General features: G+C 37.3%; 1 protein-coding gene across 5 annotated transcripts in view; it reads left to right on the top strand.

Annotated features, from left to right (window-relative positions):
• The window catches only part of rock2a (rho-associated, coiled-coil containing protein kinase 2a), a 210,561-nt gene that overhangs the window by 184,817 nt on the left and 6,462 nt on the right, over positions 1-19,282 (top strand). The window contains exons 26-34 of one of the 5 annotated variants that reach the window (XM_059645621.1): positions 290-458; positions 2,345-2,548; positions 3,394-3,464; positions 5,077-5,165; positions 7,107-7,185; positions 7,315-7,582; positions 12,315-12,531; positions 15,727-15,825; positions 18,818-18,836. In XM_059645621.1, the coding sequence (XP_059501604.1) occupies positions 290-458; positions 2,345-2,548; positions 3,394-3,464; positions 5,077-5,165; positions 7,107-7,185; positions 7,315-7,582; positions 12,315-12,531; positions 15,727-15,802 (1,173 nt within the window). In that variant the 3' untranslated portion in view covers positions 15,803-15,825; positions 18,818-18,836. Of the gene's footprint in view, positions 1-289; positions 459-2,344; positions 2,549-3,393; positions 3,465-5,076; positions 5,166-7,106; positions 7,186-7,314; positions 7,583-12,314; positions 12,532-15,125; positions 15,184-15,726; positions 15,826-18,817; positions 18,837-19,282 lie in introns of those variants that run through there. The other 4 variants (XM_048530490.2, XM_048530491.2, XM_048530492.2 and 1 more) reach the window with 4 other exon arrangements.

The raw sequence follows: 19,282 nt of genomic DNA, 5'->3' as shown, positions 1-19,282 counted from the left end.
GCTTATAACTTGATCTTATTGGGTTTTTTGGCACTTCACTGCATAGATGAAGGTTTGGGCATCAGTGATTTTTTTGACCATGAAAATAGTAGGACCTTCATAATTGACAGTAGAAGGTATTATAAATGAGAGAATCAGTGAAAATGATCTGTTTTAAAAAAATACTGGGAAAGTTGAGATGGATATTTGGGGATATATTTTAGGTTTAAGTTGGACTTGAGTAATTGGAGAAGGATTTGCTGTTATCTATCAGTATAATTCATCATTATAACATTATATCTTCCAACAGCAAATTGCAGATGAAAGCCAGGTGCGGATTGAGCTGCAGATGGCACTAGATAGCAAAGACAGCGATATTGAACAACTTCGTTCTCAGCTGCAGTTAGTACAAGTGGGACTTGACACTACTAGTATTGGCAGTGGGCCAGGTGATGCAGAAGCAGATGATGGATTTCCTGGTATGTATGTGTTTTTTATCTCCAAAAAGTAATGAGACATATTGTCTTTCGTTACTTGGAAATTAGCTTTCATAGTTCGACTAACTATTCAGTTACAACAAAGATAACTCCTTGGTGCATATTGATGTATTAAGGATAATTCTGGAAACTACATTTACAGCTTTCAGGAAGATAATTTTAACTGAGATGTTTAATATATTTCTTTATTTTGTACATTTGTAATCAGTTTCTGGTCATTATTCTAACAATTTTTTAAATCTGAAGAATCATTGGTACTTATGAGTTTTTGTTTTGCTGTTTGATAATCTTTCAATAAATATTGCTTAACTTCTGACTTGCTGATAGTGCAGAAACTGATACACTGATATTCTGGGGAGGAATCAAAGGAAGAACAATATGGTTGATAATAGGAGTTGGGACTGGCTTATGGCACAAAACACTTAACTTCAGGCTCTGGCAATGGGGAAGGTACTGAATACTGATTGTTGTCGATAATATTGATCTGGACAGTCTAGTGTGCTCTGGAACTAATGTGTCGAACTAGAGGGCAGTGGATCAAAATCATTGAGATTAAGAAGAGATTTGAAGGCATTTTCCTTTTCCTATAAAATAGTAGAACCTGTAACATTATAAAAAAGCCAAAATGTAGAATAAAAACATGGCAGAAATATTTGATGCATTACTTAATTAACAAAAATGAAGAATAAATAACTGGTTGCACGTAGGGCCTGATGTGACAGGAATCAATGAAGGGTTATTTCATAGTATGATACTCATTATGGCAGAAGATATTTGATTCAGTTAGCCCATCCTTAATTCCTCTTGCTTTAACTACTATTGCAATTTTATATATTCATAAATTGTTTAGACTACAAAGTATTTATGACCAGAAGAAAAGTAAGCAACTTAGAATTAGAGCCCAAAATCATAGTACTTTGCTTAAAAAGACTGTTTAGTTCAAAATCTACATCATTGTTTCCAAGAGTGTTGTTGTCGTTGACTATAGACTGGGATCTAACAGTTTCTGCAATATTGGGTTCTAGAGATTGTGTGTGTTCAAGACTGAGTGCAGCAGACCAAGATTAAAAAATAAAATTTTGGGAAGTATTATTGTAGAATGTTGTTCTCTTTTGAGGATCACACATTATTTGGAAACTTACCTGAGGGAAATTGAATAGTTTTCCATTAACATAGGAAATGCTGAAGAAGATCAGTAGGTTTGGCAGCATCTGTACAGAGAGAGCAACAGAGTTGATGTTTTGAGTCCCATGGCTGTTACTCAGAAGCTGTTCCAAAGAAAGTTGTCAAACTAAATAGGATGATATTCAGGATTAATAATCACTAAGACCTTTGAAAACTGTACCTTTTCACTGTTGATTAAATTAGAAATCATTGTAAGGTTGGGACTAAATACATCAAATATGTAATAATTCAAGTTTGGAAGAGCAAAATAGACTTGGAAGAGCAAAATAGACTTCTAAGTTGTACTGAAATAATGTGTAGTAAAATATGTTTACACAGTCTTGATCCATTTCCCAGTGGATGTGAATTCAAAGCTGTGGTTTGGTAACAAAATGAAATGAGTTTTGGCGCTTGGCTCAATTACTGTAGAAATTCAGTGTTTATTTTGAGAGACATGCATTAGAAATTCTTTGTAAAATAATTTATTTGTGTGTAGCAATATAAAATACGGCTGTTTTATCCATCTTAGAAAACACAATCTATAAACTTTTTTAAAAAGTTCCATTAACTAACTACTTTCCTTTTTTTCTACCTGATTATTTCAGCTTATTTTTGTTATTCATTTTCTAATCATTTTCTACACTGATTGAAGCTATGAAAAATGAAAATTTTTACTTTTCTACCTGTTGCCTTGGTTTTCTCAGTTCGTATCACTCAGTCTCATACGACGGAGTCCATGTCTTTTAGCTACAAACGCTCTTCCACCTCTGTCACCCTTGCCACTAAGCCCTCTTATTCTTACGTCCATGATTCTGATTCTGAGTCTGAGTCAGATGAAGATGCAGAGCCCTTTGTACGTACGCAGTCTGATCCTGGCTCTGAGCCTGAACTTGAACTTGATTCCCCAGGTGACGTACTGCATGTGACTTGAACGCTATTTGCTTTTTAAAAACAGCTCGATTATTATTAGTTTGTCTAATAGTCTTTGTATTCACAAAGATTGAGGTACCAAAATGCTGTTTGAAGCAGACTATGACTGCATGCAGGAGAATACAGAAGACAAAATATTACTTTTATATAAAGCTGTGTCATCATCTTTTGTATTGGCATTGACCAATGTGTAGAAACCCTTTCTTATCACTACATTGAGCTAAAGGTTCAGTAAAATGTTGACATTTAACTCATTAACTTTGAATTTAATTCTTGGCATGGCTGATCACCTTAACCTCTTGATTTTAAGTTATGTAGCTTTTGTTCTCAATACAGTGCAGATTCTTGACTCTAGCATGTTCTGTTTTGTTCAAACAAGTTAATATTGAAGAAATCCAGTAATTTGGACAAGATAAATTTGATTATTTTTTTAAAAGTTGTAAATTACTGTAATTTCTTCAGTGCATAGCATTTATTAGTACAAATGGTTGGAAAATATACAATTTCAAATGCAGATTGAAGATGGAACAATATTTCTGCAGGTTTGAATTTTTACATTTCTTCACTTTAAGATAGTCACACAAATTGGGTATGGAAGATGTGCTTCCATGCTGGCAGTAACTTTTCAACACTGTTTGTTAATGCTGGATTACAAATGCAAAGTAAAATGATTAGTTGAATTAGGCTTTTTAAATCTAAACATGATTAGATACTGGCATCAAAACTGCCAGGAAAGCAAGTATCAATGCGACTCCATTTAGATGCCCAGAATGTTTGGTCAAGTGGGAGTCTGTTTTTTAAATTGCATTTCCATTATTCTCAGAATCCAGATTGGAAGGTTGGCTTTCCTTACCCATGAGAAACAACACAAAGAAATTCCTATGGCGGAAACGGGTATGATTTTTTCCTTCCAATGAGCTTCCCTTTTAAGTGAATATCTGGGTTAATAATCTTCAGTTGGATAAAGTATCGGTTTGAAATTTAGTGTTACTATGTATATTAGTAGATCTCTGGGGTCTGGTGATGACTGCAGTGAAATAGCCAAAGATATGCCTTTCATGGTTTATAGGTGGTGATCAGTTGAGAAATATACCAGCATATAGCTTTGGATATTTTAATGAATGGCTTACCTGTTAAATCCTGACAATTTGTCACATTTGCAGACATGAAAAATAGTAATACAATATTTAATGCAAAAATATTAACTGATCTTTGCATAAAGTTTTTATGTAAGAATGAAGATTGTGGTCATTTTGGTTTGTGGAATTTTCATTGCATGTATTAAAGATGTAGATATGGTTGCGACTTATCATTGTTCTGTCAAATCCAAGGGATTTGGACGTGAATCCAACTAGCAATTATGAAATCTGGCCATTGGAGCTCTCTGAGGCTACGTATGTGTAGTCTCAAACTGAAATTGAATTTAGCTTAAACTTTTGAAAATTGTAAAAGAAACTGCAAAATAGCCAAACTATAAATGATTTCTGTTAATGCTAAATTGTCTGAATAAGATCTAATTACCATGAGCATGAGGCTGAGTGAGCACTTGTAACTTTGGTGTGATTCAAAAAGGCCACAAAAATTTAAAAATACACAGACTGTTGATGCATAACATGCTCACAAAGGACAGTAAAACATAGGAATTTGTCTGTACCGGGTTTTTTTTTGCCTCCTATTTCCGTCTTGTGTTTGTCTGTTTCTGTCTCCACGGGTGCTGGCAGACCTGCTGAGTTTCTCGAACATGCTGTGTGTTTGTTTCCTGTCAGCCATCTTCTCTCCAAGCAGAACAGTCCCAACTTGGAACATGCAACAGTATCGCACAGGAACTGGCCTTTTGACCCTCCGTGCCGACCTTCTTCAATCTAACCTCATAACTGAAGTTTCTCATTTCTGGAATCATTCTTGTAAATTGTTTCTGCACTCTCTCCAATACATTCACATCTTTTCTATAATGTAGCACCCACAGCTGTACACAGGAAATAAAATATTGTCCAAAACTGTGCCCCTCATTGTTTCCTTAGTTTGGAATAAAGGTATAAGATGGAGTCTGTATACCTTCAAATCCTTATCATGGTTTTCCATGCTGATTCTGGCGTTTGTGATCTTGTCCACATTTTTCCCCTCCATGGAGTCCCCTGTATGATTTCTCCACCTTCCTTTAACTTTGCCCAGAGTTTGGCCTCATGTTGCTGAGTGACACCTATGGCAGCTACCAGGGGAGCTTGAGCTCGACCATACGGCCAATTTGATAATCGTGTCTTTTTTTTTGTTCTGTGTATACCTCTGCAACCCTTTGAGATGCCTATCAACATTAAAGGTGCTTTATAAGTGCAACCTCCTTATGTTGATAAGGTGATTAGTCCTAATATTAAGATGGAATGGAAAAATTTTGGTTTCAGTATCTGAATAAAAAAAAATCAACTTACAGTTTTTAACACACAAGTCTTCGAGGCTTGACTGTAATATTTCAGCTGCTGTTTGATAATATTTTTCTTATGTTTTACAGTACGTGGTTGTGAGCAGTAAGAAGATTCTATTTTATGATAGTGAACAGGACAAGGAATTGTCTAATCCTTCAATGGTATTGGATATTGAGTAAGTAACTAGTCATATGTTAAAAAAAAAGTAGTATTGAGGAAGTAGATGATACATTAAGTTATGAAAGTGAATTGTGTTTGGGCTATCCAAACCATCTATGAGGCACAAATCAGGAGTATGATGGCTTATGCCCCAGTTGTCTGAATACAGTTCCTGCAACACTCAAACTCAGCACCACCCAGTTGCTAAATTAGCACTCCATCCACCAGTTTAAGCATTTACTCCCTCCATCACTGCTGCACTGGCAGCAACATGCATCATCTGCAAGATAGACTACAGCAAATTGCCAATGCTCCATCACTGGCAGCTTTCAAATACAGTTCCTACCAGTTTGAAAAACAAAGGGACCACATACTTGTGAACCCTACCATTTGTGAGTTGCTTACTATTTTGCAACTTTCTGCTTGGCAATATATTACCATACACAGTCACTGGGGCTAAATTCTGGAGCTTGTCTCTTGAACAGTTGTGCAGTTGCATCATTTTGACTGTAGTGGTTCAAGAAAGTGACTTAGCACCACTTTTTCAAGAGTCGTTAAGAGTGGGTAATTGTTGCCAGTGATGCCTTTATCCCATGATCAAATTTGAAAATAAGCAAGTGCTAACGTAACCGTACTGTTCGGGAATTATGCACACACCACATCATGAGTGTTTTTCATAGTCTATGTCATTTATGGTTGAACTGGATGAGCTTACAATTTTGCACAGCTAAGGAAGCTTTCTCTGCAGTTGTGGTATGCCACAGCCAGAGTGTCTGATGTTGACAATTAGTGCCAAAGGTGAAAAGTGTTTTCCATTCTTCGCGTTTTGGCTCTTCCACCCTTACAGATATTTCCTTTGTCTCTCTTGTACAGAGACAGTCATGCTTTCTTTTGTGCTTTCTGCAAATCATTCATTTGTTTCCTAATTCAAGAACAAATTAAAATGATTTTGAACATTCAAAGCCAAATACAATTGGGCGCCATCTCAACCTATCAAAATGAAAACTGTGAATCGACATTGCACTTCAGAGAACTCTGTATAATTCATGTGTTAGTTTTAGATAGCTACTCAAGTTATACTTAAATGTCCATGTTATAAAAGTGCAGCTGCAATAGAATTTATCAATGTTAGCATGGTGATATAAGTCAATGTTTCATTTTTTGTGTATCCACTTCACTTTCAATCGCAGTTTGCTCATACACAGAAGAAAGGCATTCTCAAATGCCTCCCAAATTTGTGAAGTCTCTGAATTACAGTTCAAAGTAACCTTTCTGTAATCCGAAATACTGACAAAATTTAATGTCCTGTTATGGAAAAGAGTTACAAATAGCAAACAAATGAAGCTCAAAAATGCACTTTTCAAAGTAGTGTGTTGCGTTCCAGATGAATACTTGAGTGACAGGTGCAAATGTTTACATGCCTGACTTTATCTTGAACAAGGCTAAATGCTGCTAATACTAAACTTAACAGCTAAATTGCTTTAGTTTTAATAAGTAAATAGTTACAAGTCATCAATCTTAATAGGAGCACCAACAAGTATTTAAACCAATGGTTAAAGTGACTTCTGGATTAAAACTAAAATTTATCTTCTATCTGTGTGCTTCGTGTAACAGTTACCTGTAAAGGTGTATCAGTTTTTTTGATGTTATAGTTGCCAATTTTCAGTCCAGGATTTCTGCTTAAACTGTCTTATTTTCTGTGATTAAATGTGATCTAATGAAAGCTTATGAATGTAACTCCTCTTGTCATATAAAATCATTATAGTGCAAAAGAAGTAACAGTTTTGGAGTGTTTTTAAAAGATGTGACGTCTGCTGGTATGGTACAACAGAGTGGCTTTCAATTTTTCTTAATATGTCTTTTGGCTGATATATTTTAAAATTTTGGAAATGGCTGGTGGTAGAATAATGTCATCTGGGAATTTATATTTTGTCATTTGAATGTTGCTTTTTCACAGCAAACTTTTCCACGTCCGGCCAGTTACACAGGGTGATGTATATAGAGCAGATGCCAAAGAGATTCCTAGAATATTTCAAGTAAGTGGGTCTTTGAAACTTATTGAAGAGCTTTGTTTTAATTAACATGTCCCCTTAAAATTGTATACAGTTGATTATAAGTTTCAAAACTGACTGGCATTCAAAACATCTCTGTCCCGTGCTCTATAGATCCTATATGCTAATGAGGGAGAGAGTAGAAAGGAGCAAGAGTTTCCAGTGGAACCACCTGCTTTGGGAGAGAAGTCAAGCTACATCCCTCACAAAGGTCATGAATTTATACCAACGCTCTATCATTTCCCAACCAACTGTGAAGCCTGTACGAAGCCACTGTGGCATATGTTTAAACCCCCACCAGCTTTGGAGTGTCGCCGTTGCCATATCAAATGTCACAAAGATCATATGGATAAAAAGGAGGACCTTATAGCACCGTGTAAAGGTAGGTATAAGGGTATGTCCAGGTTTCACATTTTTTAGCATAGGGCAAAATATTTTTGCAGTTTACTTACAATTTGAAACTTCAAGATCCATCTCAATAAATTTCACCAAAATAATTTAAAGTAGTTGAAGTTATGTTTTTGTCATTATGCAGTTTTTTTCCCTCAGTGTACATTTGTAGAGAAATTTGTTTCTAACTGCATTTATTATATGGATAACGTTTAAAATATTACAGATCATCCACAAGTAACTTTTCAGTCTTTGTTTAAAATATATTAAAATAACAAAGTTAATGCATTTTATACAGATGACAAATGTGAAGAAAAATAGCACAGTTCAACTCATTCTTAAGTTTTTAAAAGAACAAGATAGCATTACAAACTCCCTAGAATCACCTTTTGTGTCCATGTGACATTTTGTTTTTGGACATACTGGCTTATTCTTGCTGTAAGCCCTCAGTACCACAGCTAAGATGGCTGTTAAGGCTCAAAGCCTTCCTTGTATCCAGTTTATGAACCCGTCTCTAGGTATGATGTGAGTCACATTGCTGAAGGTTTCCTGTATGATCCTGGACCTCAGGAGGAAACCAAAATAACTTGCCACTTACACGTATCATTCAAAATGCTTTCAAGTCCAAAACCTAATAAAGAAGTAAGTGAAAATGAAAAGTAGAAAACCAAAAGAAAAAGTCCTTCAGAAAAATCTCTAAGGAAGGGCTTCAAAAAGCCAAATTACTCTGCCTTGTTCTAGATTGCCATATGCAATTCCACTGTTTACCCATGTCATCCCATGGATGCCAGTTTTCAGTAGGTAGATCTGTTATGAATCTATCCTATTCAACACAATGGTAGTCTGAGTAGTGTGATTGTGAGGGTGTCTTGGTCTTTGGAAAAACTATACAACTACCAATACTGTCATAATCATCTGTAACAAATAGATTGGTGAGGGCACGATCAGGAAGCTATTGGTTCTTTCACCAACTGCTGCATGTCCAGCCTGACAGATTTTCTGAAGGATTCAGCTGGCTCGGCCAAATACTTCAATCAATATTGGTTCAGCTGTTCATGACCGATGTATGTTGAAGTACTCAACTCAGTGTACATTGTGTCCCAACCACTTTCAGTGCTTCTTCTTTGTGGTAATCAGCATGGAGGAATACTGACTCATGGTGTTAGCTGGCCATCAACAATAGTTTTACTTGTCTGTTTTTGATCTAATCATCTAATTTTTGATCATTAGAAGTTATGGTATCTAAGCCAATAATGAGCACTCTCAGTGCCTTTATATTGCGCCTTTCACTGGAATTTAGTTATTTTTGTCGGAAATGTGGCATTGAATTTGTCACAACCCAGTCCTGAAAGTTACATTGAGTTAATATCCATTATGAACTTGTTTTATAGATGTTTATAAGAGCTCCAGTTCAGTTCCCCCACATTTCAGTCGTGCCATCAGATCTTTTCTAAAAGTTTGTTAGGGAACGGGGGATTGAGCAGCATGCTTCAAGCTATGTTTGTTTGAGGTACTCTGAAAATCTAGTTTAAATTAATGTCACCATACTAAGAAAGGTGCTAGAAATTCATAAGTAAAACAAGAAGAGAATTAAGAAGCTTGAAATTACTTAAAACCAGGACTGTCACCAGATAATTCATATTTACCCAGTCTATTATGGTGTGGTAAATGTGCTTTAGTGACCGAAACCCATGAAGGCAAAGAATGAATTAGCTGCAAACTCCAGAAATCCTCTGGAAAATTTCAATCTCGAGCAACTGATCAGACCATCAAATAGATTTGAGGAGAAGAGTGAGAAGCTGTGCTTAATTCACATGATGATTCACCCGTTACTTACTAGTAAATCGATCAACAACACATGGAAGAGAAGCAACCTGTGATTTGAGGAGTGATGAGTAACTAGGTATGTTATTACCAACAACAAGGCAACCACTGGGGACCCAGAGGAGTGTTTGGTGACAGCAAGCAGGGAACCAGAAGGTGGGGTTAGGAACAGCTCTTGTGCATTTTGTCAGCGGGGAAACGGCAAACTGCCTTTTTGTCAAGGGATGACCCTTCTCTGAACTGTCTCCGTTGCTAGTATATCATTCCTTAGATAAAGGGACCAGATCTGTTCACCTGTATTCTGGTTATGGCCTGACTAGTATGTTCTATAGTTTTGGCAAGTCTTCCCTCCTATATTCCATTTCTTTGAAATAAGTACTAATATTCCACTTGCCTTCCCTAAGGAAAATGAAAGAACATAGAACATGGAAAAGTACAGCACAGTACAGGCCCTTTGGCCCACGATGTTGTGCCGAAGAACTAGTGAAATTGTGCTTGTAGAAAGTAGCTTTGTCAAAACGGATGATGAGATAAAGAAATTGGGAGAATAGATAGTGTCTGAACAAAGTGAGAGAAGACAAAATGGAGTCAAGGTAGCTGTTGGAGTCAGAAGAACGTGTGCAGGCAACAGCCCTGATACATGCAAAGTCCACGGGGAGAGCTTAAGTCAATCTGGACCGAAGAATGTTTTGTATCATCCACAAAGCCAGGTCTAACGAGGACCAATAGTAACACCTTTAATTTGGAGAAATTGAGCGGAGTCAAGGGAGAAGTTGTCAGTGTGAAATGGTGAGATTTGGGTCATGAGATTTTTTTTTATTCATTCATGGGATGTGAACTTTGCTGACTGGCCCTGCATTTGGTGCCCATCCGTAGTTGCCCTTCAGAACGTGGTGAGTTGTCATCTTGAACCACCGCTGTTCATTTAGTAAATACACACCAATACTGTTGTTAGGGAGGGAATTGACCTAGTGACAGTGAAGTCTGGATTATGCCTGACTTGGAGGGAACTTGCAGGTGGCAGTTTTCCTATGTATTCTCTGTCCTTATCCTTCAAAATGTAGCGATCGTGGGTTTGATTATGGTGTTGAAGGAGCCTGAGTGCAATTGTACAATTCAATAGATGGTACGCGCTGCTGATGGAATTGAATTAATTTTATTATTACGTACTCATTCTTGTACAAATTCTTAGGGAAAAACTATTTACAAAAGTACAGCATTACGGACCTTCAAAAATACAAAATTGTAGTAATAATTTAGGAAAATAGAGAAGTAAAAGTTCATAATAACAGTCTTCCAATGATAAAATACCTTAAAAAAAATTTTTAAAAGAGAATTTAAGACAAAGTCCATTTAGTCCATTTCACGGCTCTGGGCTCGAGGGCCTGACCGCATGTTGGAACCCCATGGCTTAGATGATGTTGAGCTTCTTGAGTGTTGTTGGGGCTGCTCTTAACCAGTCAAGTAGGAAATGTTCCATCACAATCCTGACTTGTGCCTTGTATATAGGCTTTGGGGAGTGAGAGGTGAGTTACTCGCTGTAGAATTCCTAGCCGTGACCAATTCAATGTGATGGTAAGCCATTAAATATTGAAGGACAGTGGTTAGTTTCTCTGTTGTCCAAGGTGGTCATTGCCTTTTAGTAGCATGGTGTAAATGTTACTTGCCGTTTGTCAGCTCAAACCTAGATATTGTCCAAGTCTTGCTGGAACATAGATTGAACAAAGACCGCTTCATTATCTGAGTTGTTGCAATAATGCTGAACGTGATGCAAACATCTCCACTTCTGACCTTAATATGGAGGGAAAGTCATTTATGAAAATGGTTGGGCCCTGAATTCCTGTAGACTTGCCCTGAAGTTGAGATGCCTTATTTCCAAAAATCACAACCATCTTCCTTGTGTCAGGTTTGATCCTGAGCAAATGGAGGAATCTTTGATCTGCCCTGCTTACAGTTTGGGGCAGTGGATTTGAAGCAATGATGCAAGTGTTTAGGGGATTTGATTCTAAAAGGAAATTAGAAACTAGTAAAATGGATATAGGCTGTTGATTAGTTGTGAATGTAGATGGAAAGACACAGGAAAAGGACAAGGAAGGTAGTGTTGAGGTAGGAGATAATCATTCCATGGGATAAGAAGCAGGAAATTGTAATCTTATGTCTCAATGCAGATACTGTGTGAGTTGAGCATTTCCAGTATTTACTGATTTTGTTGCCAATCCCGACATCTGCAGGAATTTCCTCTGTTGTCTCCAGTCTCTCTGTCTTTTTGACATTTGCTAATGCACTCTTTCCTCCAACTGTCTCTGACTCTGTATATCTTTATTTCAGTATTGGTGATCCCTCTGTCATTCTTATAAATGCATTTCCTTTGCCACTTGTCTTTTCATTCTCTGTTTCTGTTTCACTTGCCTTCTGTACGCGTGCAGTTACTTGACTTCTACACTTTTTTGTCTGTTTTCCTTTCCACATCTCCTCTTGCTCTGTTTATCTCCTATGTAACAAACTTATTGTATTTTCTTATTGATGTTGAATATTTGTGGCCTGTTTAATAGTAGCTGTTCACATCTGTCTTCACCCTGGCATTCAACATGCAACAAAAAGTACATAAGAGTGGCCATCCTGATGAAAAGTCACAGGTGTAAAACGCACTTTACAGATACAGCTAAACTTGCTGTATGTTTCTAGTTTTTGCTGTTTTTATCTCAGATTTCTAGCATCCACAGTACTTTGCTTCTATACACTACAGGAATAGTGATCTGCACCAAGAACTCAATATCTTATTCTTCTCCCTAGTCTTCATAGGCTTTAAATAGCTGTGACACCTGATGGGGAGAGGCATATACAACATTCACATTTAATCAGTACTGAAGATCATTAATCTAGTTCCTTCTCTTTTACAGTGAATTATGATGTTTCATCTGCAAAAGATCTGCTATTACTAGCTAATTCAACAGAAGAACAACAGAAATGGGTGAGTCGATTGGTGAAAAAAATTCCAAAGAAACCTCCTGCACATGATCCCAACTTCCACAGATCTTCTCCAAGGTCCTCAATGCGGGTTCCTCCTAACCAGTCTATGAGGAGGCCGAGCCGACAGCTGCCACCAACTAAGCCCAGGTAAATACTATTGATCTTTTCAGTTTAAGCCTCTGTCGCTTCAGTGAAAACTGTAGACTGAGAATCATTATAACCAAGCAATCTAGCCTTCACTAAGTTATTCACTATTCTGTTATTAACAGTGTATTCTTGTAACATTTGTCAATCCAGACAATCTGCCACTTGCAGATATGTATGCTTCTTACGTTTAACAAGGAGTGTTCGCATTAAGTTACAAATCAATGAGTGACAATTCCTGATTTTATAATCGCTTTTAATATACATTTAATCAGTTTCCAAGGAGAGGTTATGTTATTCAACGAGCACCTAAAGGCCTTGAGGTTGATTCACAATATCTCAAGTTGTGAAGTTGAATCTAGTAATTTGTGCAACAGGAACAGACAAATTGATAACCACATCCAGTTGCCCTTTCGTTGTCTTTCGGGAATGGTACCTGACGTCCCTATCTGTATTGGCCTATGTAGTATAACAAATATTATGAACTTTTAATATCCTCAAGATAACAATGAATGGCAATAAATGTCAGCTTGTTAAAGATATACTTTTTGGAATCTGTTTTTGAACAGCTCTTCCTTGGAAACCACTTCCTTAGCCACTACCTACCTCCACTTCCCTTTTAAATTGTGTTCTAGTTAGCAAACTGCATTCTTCATTCTGACACAAATCCAGTTAACCTTTGATAACAAAGTGTGGAGCTGGATGAACACAGCAGGCCAAGCAGCATCTCAGGAGCACAAAAGCTGACGTTTCGGACCCAGACCCTTCATCAGAGAGGGAGACGGGGAGAGGGAACTGGAATAAATAGGGAGAGGGGGGAGACGGACCGAAGATGGAGAGAAAAGAAGATAGGTAGAGAGGAAGTAGGAAGGTTGCAAGAGAGTAGGAAGGTCCTGAAGGTTGCAAGAACAGCAACTCATATTCCGCTTGGGAACCCTGCAACCCAATGGGTTGATAACGTGGACTTCACAAGCTTTAAAATCTCCCCTTCCACCACTGCACCCCAAAGCCAGCCCAGTTCTTCCCCTCCCCCCACTCCATCCCAAAACCAGCCCAGCCTGTCTCCACTTCCCTAACATGTTCTTCCTCTCACCCATCCCTTCCTCCCACCTCAAGCCACACCTCCATTTCCTACCACCACCTCATCCCGCCTCCTTGACCTGTCCGTCTTCCCTGGACTGACCTATCCCCTCCCTACCTCCTCACCTATACTCTCCTCTCTACCTATCTTTCTTTCTCTCCATCTTCGGTCCGCCTCCCCCTCTCTCCCTATTTATTCCAGTTCCCTCTCCTCATCCCCCTCTCTGATGAAGGGTCTAGGCCCGAAACGTCAGTTTTTGTGCTCCTGAGATGCTGCTTGGCCTGCTGTGTTCATTCAGCTCCATACTTTGTTAACTTGGATTCTCCAGCATCTGCAGTTCCCATTATCACTAAAGTTAACCTTTGTTGTTTTTTTCAGTTTTTTAACATCATCCTTTTATTCTTATTCTGCACTTAGATTATCCCAGTGTTGATACCTAGGTGTTCTGTTGTCAACAACCTAGTTATTTCCCCTGTCTGTATCTTTTCTCTCAACTATTGTTTAAACTAACCTCACAGAACCCAATGACTTAAGTATGTCTTCTCTTCCTCCTTGTCTTTTGTTTCAACTAATTTGCGCTCTTCCATTGCCACAAACCACTCCCCTATAAGATTGTTTTGATCAGCCCTGACAAGCCTTTCAGAGATGTAGCCTACTCCTTTTACATTCACAGTGATCCTGTTTGTAGTACCACATGCTAATTATTGCAACATGAAAAGCACTAACGTCCTTTTTCAGAATAGCTGCAGTATTTGCTGCCAATAATTTGACTTGCTGTTAGTAGAATGCGATAATGTTATGGCCAAGTGAATGGCAAACTGTATAATTTACATTTTACCAATACAGCAAACCAATTTGACTCCTCTCCTCATAATCCTATTTCTTAATTAAAATTGGCCACCATTTAAATGAAATGTTTGATGCTAAACAGCTTTGAGCTGCAATATTTTTAATTGTAAGAATTTGCTTTGACCTGTGGCAAAGGAGACCACTGTTCATCTAAGGGAGAGAAAACAGTGAGCACATTCTGAGCTGTGATTGCATGCATTTTTAAAATTTCTATCCTACCCCTCTACTGAAACTTAATTTCTTTGCAAGGGTATGATTTCCAACCATCGTCCTAGATGCTCTTGAAGTAGCTATTGCAGAACAAATGTAAGAGCTTTGACATTAATTGCCACCAATGAGCATCACACCAATTCTGATACTGCTAAGTATACCTACCCATTTCTATGGCATAATGATCTAGGAATAAGGAGCTTTGACCAGTTTTTCATTCCTTTATCCAGACCTCAGAGATCACTTGAATTGCATCTAACATCATTATCTGTATAATCAGCTAACCTAACAGAGACCAAGGATCTGTTTTGTACTTGTGTTTATCTATATGATTCTGCTACTTGATAAATTCACGAAGTCAGGAAGGAGCTATGCAAATACTATCTTACCATGTTTTTAATACTTCTCTAATATGTAAATATTTGCTTCATTTCCATCTTTATTGCTATTCTTGTAGCTCTGACTCTGGCCCCATTCTTCGAATCATCCTACATTGACACATTTTAATTGTACCAGTAAGTTTAGTGGGTCACTGTAGTTTTGCTTTGCACGTGCCTATGCTGAATTTAAGACTTTTGTCCTAACTACTTTATCGTGCCTGATAATTTTGCAACCGCAACTTCTTTGTAATCTGCATGCAAATGGAAATTATACTTTTCATTTCAAATTCATGCTTTGAAATCTGATACCAATCTTGACTAACTCTTAAAAGTCTCCAGATCAAATACCTCTTAAAAATTATCTGAATTCAATCAGTTCCAGTATTTGTGGAAGCAAAAATAACACTGTAGGCATTGTCAACTGTGCAATTTCTTGAATTTTTGATGGAGAAATATAACCGATGTACTTTATTCCTATTTCTTGAAGACAGTGACCCAGTTTCATAGTTTTAAGCAGAACTCTGATGCCTTGTGTAAGTGTCATTTTCCATATGTGTATCTAGACAGGAGTTGTAGAATTGGGAAAAATGTTATTCATTGTGAAGAAGTGTAAAAAAAAATGATAGTCGGAATGATGTGCATTCACTAAATCAATTTGCGTTCCCTGAACTGTTGCAGATTGCTTGATATGGCCTTTAAAGACTGGGACTGGCCGTTTGATGATGATGATGATGATGATGTTTTTGATTTTTGAAGACGTTATTTTATCTGAATGGGGTAACCTATCAAAATACTGGTTTTGAAGTCTGCAGTGATGTTTATCTGAAGCATGGTTTGGCTTGAGTGCTTCTGTAACTTGCATTGAAAGTTGAAATTGCGAAAATCCAACTTTGTAGTAGTGTGATTGCTAAAATAGGCGATTTTACTAGTTTACTTTAACCATACACATAATTTCAAGTTCCATTATGTTTTTTGGCAGCTATAGCGGAACAGTCTACTAATTCAGTGCCCGGTTTTCATCACTAATTCTCATCACAGTGATGAGAATTCTTTATCTCAGGACTTTCTACAAGCAATTTATCAGCAAATTGATTTTTTTTAAATAGAGATCATGAAAGCTTTGTTTCTGGATACACAGATCCTCCCAATTAGTGTTTCCTTGTAACAGCTAAGTGTGTTGCATTTTATTTACCATAGACAATCTTCCATGAAATATTAAAGTGAATTAAACATATTTCAATATTTCTGAAGGCAGGGTTAAGTAAAAATGATGTTACTCCTCAAGGGCAGAATCAATCAATCTATGAGCTTCCTTTGAATTTGTAAAGATTTTTTGTAACCTTGTAAACAAATAGGCAAGCGTCCTTTCTTTCTAAATAAATATATGAAAACTGGAAGGCTGTTTTAGAACAGTGCTTATTGAGGATCACCTTCAAGGTAGATAAAGGATTAAGACCAAAAAGCATAGGAGTAGGATTAGACTATTCAGCCCATTGAACCTGCTCGACCATTCAATTATGGCTGATATGTTTCTCAACCCCAATCTACTACCTTCTACCTGTAACCCTTAATCCTCTTCCTAATCAAGAACCTATAAATATCTGTCTTAAATATGCTCAACGACTTGGCCCCCACAGCCCTGTGTGACAATAAGTTCCACAGAATCACCACTGTCTGTCTGAAGAAATTCCTCCTCATCTCAGTTTTAAAGGGTCATCCCTTCACTCTGAGGCAGTGCCTTTGTGTCCTCGTCTCATCTACCAGTGGAAACATCTTCTCCACGTCCAATCTATCCATGGCTCTCAGTATCCTCTAGGTTTTAGTCAGATTCTGCCTCTTCCTTCTAAAGTCCATCACATACCGACCCAGAGTCTTCAACTGCTGAAACTTGAGTTCGTTACTTGCGGAGCAGTGACAAAATATAGAAATTTTATTAAATTACCCAGAATTCATAAATTACCTATTTTATACCCAGACATGCAGAAAGCATGGATTAGGTTTCCTTCCTTACCAAGAATTAGTATTTATTACCAATAAAAAGATTCTAACTGCAGATAAGCAATTATGAACTGTCAACATATAACTCTACTTGTTAAAACTCTAACCTGTTCTAAAATTCCCCGTACACATACGGTTTGGCAGACACAAAATTAAATGGGTGTCATTGGCAGAGAGAAAGACTGAAAAGGAAGCTACATGGTACCTATCAACAGAATTTTCTGACATGATCCTTTTGGCTTATCAGTTCCTGCTGTTACTCAGTCTTCATTCTACAGGTACTTTAACTTGCACGCAAGAGGTATAGAGTAGCTGATTTATATTTATAACATCTCTGGTGTGTTGTTAAAGAGCCACAGCTTGAAACAATTGATAAAGTGAAATAAGCTGACTTCCTTAAGGCTTTAGTTTTGTTTTAACTGCAGAGAGAGGATAGATCCTTCCTTCCTTAGTAGTCCGATGGCTTGTGACGTAAATATGCACGCCCACAAGGAGTTCAGCCGTGTAGAAATCAATCCCGTAGTTGCTTGCAGGCATTCCTCAGAGCCATCAGCTCTTTGTTGCGGACTGAAACTCCATTCAGGAGTGCTAGGCTCCAGTTTGTCTGCAAATAGGCTCCCCCCGCCTCCCCGACTGCTTGAGCAAATAGCAGTGTAAACAACACAAGTGTCAGGGAACTTCCTTTTAAAAAGAGCAGTAATCTTCTCCACAAACTTTACTTTATAAAACAGTCCTTTCACATTTCTGTCCACAATCTAAAATAAAAAAAACTGAAAAGATATCATTTTTATACTGCTTTTAATTGAGTTTAACAGAAAAAGTGGAGAATCTTCATTGAGGTAATTGAATATTTTAGGAGGGTGATTGCCCAGAACTCAGCCAGGACAATCTCTCCTTGGGTCGCGCGGTCAAGTTAAAACATATGTTATCATAACCGCGATTGTAACACCTTAGTGAAATTATAGTAAAATTAAACCGATCTAATGGGTAATTATGGGTAATTATCTCACCCCTAGCCTTCATGATGTTAAACAATAAAACTTTTATACTCAATTTGTTTAAAATTATTTTACTAATATCACATTTAATTGAAGTTTTAACTTATGTTCTGGAGTGTTTTGTTTGTATTGATTTGTCAATCTGTGTATTTAATGACTTATTGCTCGTTGTTATCATATGCATTTACCATTGGCAAATACAGCACACAATATGTTTGTTTTACTACAAGCCTGCAAATGATCGTGTGTAGTGTGTTTGGTTTCACCATGCATGTGTTTTTGTTTAAACAATTTGTAAATTTATTAAAACAATAAGAAGGGAGTTTCTTGTTTGTAAAAACTAAATTCTGTAAATATTAACAGGTGAAGATGGTGTTATCAGACTTCATGCCTGTGCCACTCTGTCAATTTTATTATAGCATGCATCTCTTTTTTTTGAGGCATTTCCTCATATAGTTGATGTGGTGTAGCTGCAAAGTGGCTTTATTAAGATATTTCATCTCACCAAAGAGCAATATTTTATTTTGTTTCATGGTGCATCGACCTCCAAGGTCTGTGCGCAACAGCAGTTGCCAAAGCTGGAATTCACTACATCAGCACACTGTGTATGAAACTTCATAAGAGTCTGTGTGCAGTTGTGCAGCTTAAAGGGAACTCAAAGTGGAGGCTTTAACCAGTCACATCTGCAACCTGCTCTGCAAGCACTGCTCATGTTTTGATGGCTCAGCCAAATTCCACTTCTGTTACTGAGATAATCCACATTTCTTTTACAGTTGATTTTCCCTGTTCCCCAATGTTAACTGGTGTCGTAAAAAGAAATTTCACAAACTGGACTGGTACCTTCACCACAAAGTAATCAGAACTTACACCATACTTTATCAGTGTACAATGGTTTGTTGAAATCCACCCATTTATTTCTGAGATTTACCCTTTGCAGTAAAACTAGCAAACCAGGAAAAATATTAATTCTATCAGTCTTCAGTGGCAAAGATTGTGAAGTTTCAGATTATGAATTTATCTAATGTTTATTGCAGCAGTTAAGCCATGACGTATTTGCAGAATCAGAATGCATATGCTATTAATACAGGATGGCATGTATATAGTATGCTCATCATATGGCTGAATCACCTGGATTTCAGCTGATAGATTTCATGTTATTTTAGGGCAATGGCCAAATGGTCTAATTCTCCTCCTATATCTTATGGTCTTTTGTAAATATGCCAATTGACATTGATGCA

This window comes from Stegostoma tigrinum, chromosome 4 (assembly GCF_030684315.1).
Source record: "Stegostoma tigrinum isolate sSteTig4 chromosome 4, sSteTig4.hap1, whole genome shotgun sequence".
NCBI classification, from domain to species: Eukaryota; Metazoa; Chordata; class Chondrichthyes; order Orectolobiformes; family Stegostomatidae; genus Stegostoma; species Stegostoma tigrinum.
The sequence above is the reverse complement of the archived record's forward strand: the minus strand, read 5'-3'. Positions and strand labels throughout refer to the sequence as shown.